Here is a 9,167-nt window from a genome sequence, read left to right on the forward strand (position 1 = left end):
TATCCAGTTATATTATTTGTTAAAATTATTCTTTTAAGTCCTTGTATTCTTAGTTTATCATTTCTAAATGTTATTATCATATTTCCAAGTTGTTGGTAAATTCTCATAATTTCTTCGATATTCTCTCTTGTCCATGTTATTTTATTTTTTCTTTCTAGTAATTTTTCCAGATCTATTTCTAATTTTTCTTGATTTTTTATTAATTACTTTAGTTTTCTATTATTTCTAGTTATTGCATTTGGATCTGTCCAATTCATTTTTTAATTTTTTGTCTCAAATCGTTTATTAATCTATATTGTTCAGTTAATACTTCTTTTAAGTCTTTTATTTAGATTTCTAAATTAGTTTCTTTAATAAATTTTTCTCGTTTTAATAAAAGATTTTCTTCCCCTAGTCTCCTAATTTTTTCATCTCTTTCTTCCAACATTGTTCGTAACATAGCTATAATATCTAATTTTTCATTTATTATTTGCATGCTTATCTTACAACTTTCAATATGTTGATTTATTAGCCTGTTATATGTTGGTTCTTTATCAGTTATATACTGAATTGATCGTATCCTCAAATCTTCCATAAGTTAAATTCCTTCTTATTAATTGTCTGTATAAAATTTTCTTTCACATCTGTTGTGTTGCTTTGTTTTCTACTATAAATAAAATTAATAGAGTTGCTATTATTTTAGATTTATATTCTTTATTCGTTTCTCTATTTATTCTTACCGGAGGTCTCATTTAACCTTCAAATTTTATTTTATTTTTACTATTCATGTACCTTTTACTATTCATTAGTTACTATTCACTGTCTACTTTTGCTACAGTGTTTTTACTGTTCATCTCCCGCCTATTACTGGCTCTGATACCAATTTCTGCTATTTACTTTGCATTTTTGTTTACATCTTTTTCTTATTTGTTAGTTGAGTTATCCTCTAGGTATTTGTTGCTTTTGTCTAACAAACAAATAGGGGGAGATTGAAAGGCACATGTCATAGCCTATTTGTTTATTCTAGGATTTAACTCAACTCAAATAAGAATGTAACAAGTAAATAGTGGATCTACCATCAAAGAGATCTCACAAAGTAACATATGTCAAAGGATTCAGAAACAATGTTCATCTACAGACTTGAGGAATTACTTCACTGGAAGAAGTTCAAGAAATTGATCAAGCCTCAGTGATATAAATCAAGATTGTGGATTTAATCAAGTGACAGAGATCTTGTCAGGGTATCAGATGATTAAAGAGATTTAATCTGAAGAAAATCAAGTTATCAAAGTCAAGTCATGAAGAAACGTCACGGAAGTTAGTCACTCATGAACCAAACAGTACATCGAGTGTCAACATTGAAGTGGTGGAATTGATTCATAATTTTCAGAAGATTTTCAGAAGAATGGTTGCTGTTCAAGAGTAGTATTAATTCTCTATTAAATAATTAAGTCATATAATTTAATTAAGAAAATAAATTATATCTGCAAAGATTAATTTATTGATTAATTGAATTAATTGATTAATTAATTCTGAATTAATATTATAAATTTTCAGAATTGATTTTGAATTTATATTCAATATTAATTTAACATGACAATCAATTGAACCGGTATGACAATCAATTGTTATACCGAAAGTCATGCTAGTTCAATTTGATTGTCATGCCGATTGTCTTGCTAGTTCAACAGATTGTCATGCCGATTGTCTTGCTAGTTCAACAGATTGTCTCACCGATTGTCTTGCTAGTGCAATAGATTGTCTCACCGAAAGTCATGTCAATTCTCGGATTGTCTTTCCAGTTCAATTCAGTTCTGTTGATTGAATTATTAAAGACAGAAGCAGCAGTTCATTTCAATACATTGAATACACTTCTTCGACTACTCAAAAACAAAAACACAGCAGCAGCCGCAAAAGCATTTCATCTCTCAACTGCAAAAACAAGATCATTAATTTCTAGCAATTAAAGTTAAATCTAAACCACTAGAAATCATTCTCTTGTTCTTGTGTAACTATCTAACGGATCAAAATCCTTAGAACTTAATCTCAAATTACTTCTAGCATTTGATCTTTTTATTGCAAAAATAGAAAAAGTTCATGTCGAATTTATTCTAAATTTGTGATAATTTATTTGAGATTAATCCCGTGTAAACGATACCGTTGTTGTAACACCTTTCAAGTTTAATAATAGTTTTATTTAACTTGAATTTTGTTTTACTTTTTTATTCCGCATTAAATTCTATTAAATGGTAGAATTTGTATTCAACCCCCCTTCTACAAACATATTGGGACCTAACATGAATTAAACATATTTACAATATAAAATAGTATTAAATATATTTTTGATAAAACATATTCTACTATAAAAATTAATATGATAAAAATTAAAACAAATGTATATACATTATATTTACTCATAATATTTTAATATATATATATATATATATATATTAAATACGAGAACCGGAGGTCGGGAACAAGTCGGGGATACCCTCCCCGATCCCCGAATCTTTTTTATATTTTCCCCCGTTCCTCACCTAGAATACGAAAAATTTTCCGACTCCCCGACAGCCAGGGAGGGGCGGTGATCGGATCAGGTAGGGACGGAGATCGGCTCAGGTAGGAGCGGGTGGAATGACCATCCGTATTTGAACTTAAATTTAGCGAAAAAAAGAAGTCATGAACTTGAAAGTGACTTCTGATTTAAGTTGAAAACCAAGAGAATTTGACAAGAAGCTACAAACTACAAAGGATATCACAATCACAAGAACTGGAGGCGTGCTTAATTCTCCAATTCATCTACTTGTCTTCTCCCAAATCTAAATTGGAGGCTTTAAAACGCACAACCATATATGTGTACACAAACACTATACATTTCGGTCCCAACATGTGCAGAAGGTCATATATATATATATATATATATATATATATATGTGTGTGTAGGACACACTGATAAATACATCAACAACTAATATTTATATCGACAACCAATTTGCTTAATGCACCCATAACCATCGTAAATGCCTTTGAAAATGCTTCTAAACAATTTCAAATCGATATCAGATACGGTAGCTATACGTCGATTATCATATCCAGAACATAATATTTTGTAGTACAGGTTCAGGTTGGAAGTTGCATGCATTAAGTTACAATACTGTATACAGAGTTTAGCAGGTTGTTTTTGCTATATAAACGCCATTACATCTACCAAAGTTCTCCACCATTCTATACACCAGTGATACAGTGATATCATATATATTGCAAAAATGGGACTAATTGGTAAGTTGATATGCCAGACTAGCATCAAGACAGACGGAGATGTGTTTCATGAGATCTTCGGTTCCAGACCACACCATGTACAGACCATGACACCTGAAAATGTGCAGGGTTGTGATTTGCATGAAGGAGAATTCGGAAAAGCTGGCTCTATCGTCATTTGGAAATATTCTATCGGTAAGCCTAATTATATGCAAACCTAATAATATCTCCTTATTGTGACCGTGAATTAAGCTAGGAATTTAATTTTTGATGAATTTTCGTAGTAATGTTAGACGTAAAAAAAAAAGTATTAAAAATTGTTATCAAATCAGGTGACATGAGTGGTTACATTATGAAATAATTTAATTAACGTTATTGGTGTGCATGCAGTGGTTCATTTTCAATTAACATATAAATAAAACTCTCACATGTGATATTTTATAACTAATTTGCGAATCAATTTAGTACTTCTGGTCTTTTCCTTTTCAAATTCAAACACAGGAGCTACCTTTATGTTAATTTACTATCTTAAGAATTGTTTCCTTGTTATGTCAGTTACCTTTATTATTTAATTGATATGGGCTATATAAACACCTCTTATATTGTGAGCAAATCGGGACTAATGTTTCGCGATCATTTGTTTAATACGTACTTCTCCGTCCCTTCTATTTGTTTAGTAAAGTGGTAGAACCAATCAATATTTTTTATATATAAAATGAGTATAGGGGAATTAATCGGTGGATAGGATCACTTTTTATATTATAAAAATTTTATTAATTTGGGAAAGTTTTGAAATATAAAAAATTGGAATGAACATTCCAAAAAATAAAATATAAATGGTTAGACCAGAGAAAATTAACATTTTGGCATGTGTCTTTGATATATGTATAATTACAAACACAGACGGGAAGCAAATGGTAGCCAAGGAAAGGGTGGAATCCATAGACGAAGAGGAAAAACAAGTGACTTTCAAGGTGATTGAAGGAGATGTGCTAGAGTCGTTCAAGATTTTTGTCATGAGCATTCATGTTGATACTTCAGGTTTAGATCATTTTGTGACATGGAGCTTCGACTACGAGAAACTGGACGAGAGTGTTAAGGATCCGACCGAGTATCTGGACCTTGTACTTCGTGTTACCAAGGATATCGAGACTCACCATCTCCCCAAGTAATTTATTCTGCATCTTCGATCTGTATGCCACGTGTGGGTTGACTGACACCACGTTGGCACATCGATGTCAATAAAAAGTGCTTAGTTGTCACTTAAAATCATGCTTATGGCTTGTTCGTGAGGTACTTCGATTAGTAATCCGTTGTGTGCAATGTAAGGGCCGTTTCTATTTGTGTGCTGTCTAATAAAAAATATTTTTTGCTTCAAGGAAACTTGATATCTATTTCTTTAAGAAATTATGTAATGAAAGATTCATATTTTAAATGTTGAACTCCAAAAGAACACCTTATATTAAGAATTAAAAATTAAAAATTATTAAAATATTTTATTTTTTTAACAAATTATTGGTTAATATTAGAAGCACAATATTTAACATCTATTAAGATTAACATATAGAATATAATATATAGAATCTTATATGAAAATCACATATATGTAACATAAAATCCATTACATAATCCAGCTGTATATAATCTTTATATATATTTTTGTATAAACGAAATTATGTAATGCTATATATATTTAGATCCTATTTTTTTCTAATGTTCTATTTTTATTTATAAAAAAAATGATGTGAAAATTAGAATCTAATATTTTTTATGTATAATTCTATAATTTTTTTATTATTCTTTATAAAAAATGTTCTTCATGAAATAACTGCCCATTTTTTAAAATGATAAATACGGGAGTAACTTGTTTGCTTGATTTTAAGTTATTGACTTAATTAGCATGTTAAGACTATTATGTACTATACGCATTGTTCCAGAAATTAATAGGCGTGTCAGGGCGGTGGGGATACATTCGAGAGATTAATCGGCAAGTCGGAAATTAATCAGACCGATTAATCTGAAGAATATAAATATTATTTTTAATTTTTATAATTAGATAATGATCAATATGTCAAATATTTATTTAAAAAAAGAAAGTAGAATGGTATTAAACAATATCTACACATTTGACATTCGTTATGTACTAATTATTGAGTTTATAATATTAACTATATTTTAATTCACACTTTTAAACTAATTAGAATATGTCATTTTTATATTTTAAGTAAGAAAATAAATATATTAGATTACTTGTTATTTCTTACCAATACTTTATATTAGAAATTGACATGATATTGTGTGAAATTATGAAATTAATGAATTAAAATTATAAAAACATAAAAAAATGTTTTTTTTAATTATTTTCCGCCTAGACCGCCTTGGACCGATTTTTGCCCGCCTAGCCTGCCTAATCCCGATTTTGCCTCGATTTTTTTAAAAAACTCCTAAATCACCGTCTAGGTCCGAGTCGAGGCGTTTTACCACCGCCTAATGCTTAGGCGCGGCCTAGACGACCTCCTAGACTAGGGGGGAGCAAACCTCGGATCGGTTCGGTTTTTAGATAAAACCGAAACCGAAAGTCTTTGGTTTTTAAAATTAAAAACCGCAACCGCAACTGATCCATCGGATCGGTTTCGGTTTTAAAAACTCCGGATCGGCTTATATCGGTTCGGTTTCGGTTGCAAAACCGGTTAAAAAATATATTGCATAATGTATAGTCATCGACTTATTTCGAGGTTTCGGATTCATACATTATACAATCAAACTGGATGCATTGAGTTGGTTTCTGCAAATGCATACCTTTTCTTTGGCAAACTGGTTTTTGAAGAATTAGATTTTAGCATTTCACCGGACATGAAAATCTGATGTGCGCAAATGTACTCCCCATGCGTTTATGACCACGCAAATATTGAGCATCACATTGTGTGATATCCAGATTGTTGTTAAGCTTGGTTTGGCTAAAGAGTTGGATGATCTCTAAGGTACCAGGCAATCAACACATATATTTAATCAAACTATCTGTCTATATTGCACAAATCACAAATCAACTCAGTAGAAACATACATACATCGACTAACTAATAATTAACACAAACAAGTAGAGAACAACATTCCCCGAAGCAAAGAGGATGTACTAGCATGTAGTCAACATAAGAAATTTTTTAACCATTCTTCTTCTTGAATAACATTACACTGCTAGTCTGCAGTCTGAGTCTGCTACTGAGTTCCAGCAAGAATATTATTTAATTTGATGTTTATATATATACATATATTTGTTAATTCTAATATATATATATATATATATATTTATTTATTTATTTAAATAATCGGTTCGATTTTTTTCGGATCGGTTTAGACCTAAAACCGGAACCGAAAAATTATCATCGGATCGGTTTTTAAACTTTTTGGTTCGGTTCGGGTTTGTGCGGATCGGTTTTTTACGGATTTTATCGGTTTTGTATTAGTTTCTGTTTTTGTTCGATTTTTTGTTCAGCCCTATCCTAAACCGATTTTTAGAACACTGACTATAGGCGCTACTCTAATAGAAACCAATTTTTGAATAGAAACTAGAAACCATTTTTTTAAAAAAATTACTTCGAAATATATCATATATGGTATGCAAATCGATCGTTGAGAGATGGAAAAAAATACAGTAAAATCGAATTTATAAAAAAATACCGTTTAACGGAAAAAATCAAATCAAAAATGCAAGAGAAAATCTGAAATTGTACGTGGGAGGGTGCAAATTAGTTGAGATATATATACACATACTCCTGCAATATTAATAACATTTATTAATAAGTGAAACCCTTTTTAAATGATAATATTAATTTTGGTTTCACCAATATTTGGTACCACCAACTTTTGGTTTCACTTATTATATATATCTTATAATTCTACTTTTGTATGTATTTTAATTCTACTAAATTTTTGATTACACCATTTATTCGTGTTATACTTATATATGTGTTATACTTCTACATGTATTATTATTCTATTAATTTTGATTTTATTTTTGTTATCTTATACTTCTATATTTCGTATGATTATATTAAGTTTAATTTTGTTTGTGTTTCCTTATACTTTTACCTATTAAGTTTGGTTTTATTTTTGTTTCACGCTTTTGGCTTTAAGTTTTGTGTTCTTTATCCCCTTATTCCCTTATGTATTGCTAATTCAATATATTATACATTTTTCATTTCATCAACTTTTGATTTACCTTTTTTGAATTTCATTATAACTCTAAAAATATAGTTTTTATTTCTTTTTTTACTTCTACTAAAAGAAATCTTATGTTTGCCTACCAATAATTTACCAATAATTTAGCTACCCATACGTATAGGTAGTTAAAGCTTAAATGTACCTACTAAAAATTAATTGTAAAAGTTAATGGTAGATCTTTTTTGAGAGTAAAAGTTAATGGTAGATAAAGAATAGATTTCTTTTTAAATATGATTTTTCTCGAGATAATTGGAGAGTTTCTCTTGAGTATATATCGGAGGGATTGTTCTTAAATTTTAGCGTCCATTGTTTTTCTCTCATCATATTGAAAGATCGGGAAACGTTGTCCAACCTGTAATCTGCGGATATATCAGAATTAATCTTTTAAGTAAATATGTAAAATTTATTTAATTAACGTAAAAAACAGATTAAGAATAGTATACTAAGGCTGTGAGAAAAAATGTTGGTGGAAAATTAGATGACTGTTTGGTAATTTTTTTAATTTATACATATTTTGAAATATAATATATAAAAATAATATTTTTGAGAATGTTTGATGGTGAAACTGATAACTACTTTATGCAAAAGCTGAAAACAGCTTTTTTCAAAAGCATGGGGATATGTTTTTACTAACAGCAACTTTTAGACTAAAAGCGCTTTTCCAGACAGTAGCTTTTAGAATTTACCAAACACCTGTCTAACAGCTTTTCAGCAAAAAACTGCTATAACTGTTTGCAACAGCAATACCAAACGGGGCCTAAGTTACAAGTTATGACTTCGTTATTGGTATTATTTTTGTTGAAGTCTTCATAGTAATTGAACTCTACGTACAATTTATGTTTTTTTTTCTTAATTCTATTCATTTATGTTATTATTTTTTTTTCTTTTTCACTTAGAATCTGTGTCACGAAGAAGTTTTCTACATATTTTCCAATGCTTGTATAACTGTATAGTTCTAGTAGATAATCACTCAACCATAAACTACATTTTAATTTATGACATCGTACATGGTTGAGTCTGGTGGTTCGAGTCTGTGGTTCCCGAAAACTGTTCCCGAAAACTGTTCTATCTAAAGTTATCAATTCAACAATGTTACACATAAATATTTGTGTAACTTTTTTAAGAAATAATTGAGTTGTTCTTGATAAAGGTAATTGTCCATTTCCATTTCATTATTTTATAAAAACCCAAAATTTTGCGAAAAATATTTTGGGAACCATTTTATAAAAAAAATCAAAATCTACATAATATATATATGTATAATATACTACAAAGTCAATATATTGTTGGATATTTTAGTATAATTGGATTGACTAGTTGATCAATATAATCATAATATTAAATTGAACAAGTTGGGAGAGTGCGGAGTGCACACTTTGTTCGAGTTTATTGTGATTTTGGTATTATTGTTTATGAGACATGTCCATTGACAGCAGTCAGACCTGTTGAAATAAGATGTGTCTGTTAGTTTTAATCATAACTGTTAGACTGAGATGTGTCTATTGGCAAAAGACTGAGATGTGTCTGTTGCCAAAAGACACATCTGCTGACATTAATATATAGGTGTTGCATTGATCAATTTTAGGGTTGGTTCATTTTCTTGAAATTCACAACAAAAACACATTCTCTCTTCTTGCATAATTTCTGACTTTATCCGATTGATTTATTTGGGTGAATCACAAATAACTTCAATCTGAAAGTGTTCACACG

General features: G+C 29.6%; 1 protein-coding gene across 1 annotated transcript; it reads left to right on the forward strand.

Annotated features, from left to right (window-relative positions):
• Window positions 1–3,188: 3,188 nt before the first annotated feature.
• LOC141678945 (kirola-like) lies at window positions 3,189–4,620 on the forward strand. The gene is made up of 2 exons (XM_074485408.1): window positions 3,189–3,432; window positions 4,141–4,620. The coding sequence occupies exons 1-2, from the start codon at window positions 3,246–3,248 to the stop codon at window positions 4,407–4,409; spliced, it is 456 nt and encodes a 151-aa protein (XP_074341509.1). The 5' UTR covers window positions 3,189–3,245; the 3' UTR covers window positions 4,410–4,620.
• The last annotated feature ends 4,547 nt before the right edge of the window (window positions 4,621–9,167 follow it).

This window comes from Apium graveolens, chromosome 8 (genome assembly GCF_009905375.1).
Source record: "Apium graveolens cultivar Ventura chromosome 8, ASM990537v1, whole genome shotgun sequence".
In the NCBI taxonomy this organism is placed as follows: Eukaryota; Viridiplantae; Streptophyta; class Magnoliopsida; order Apiales; family Apiaceae; genus Apium; species Apium graveolens.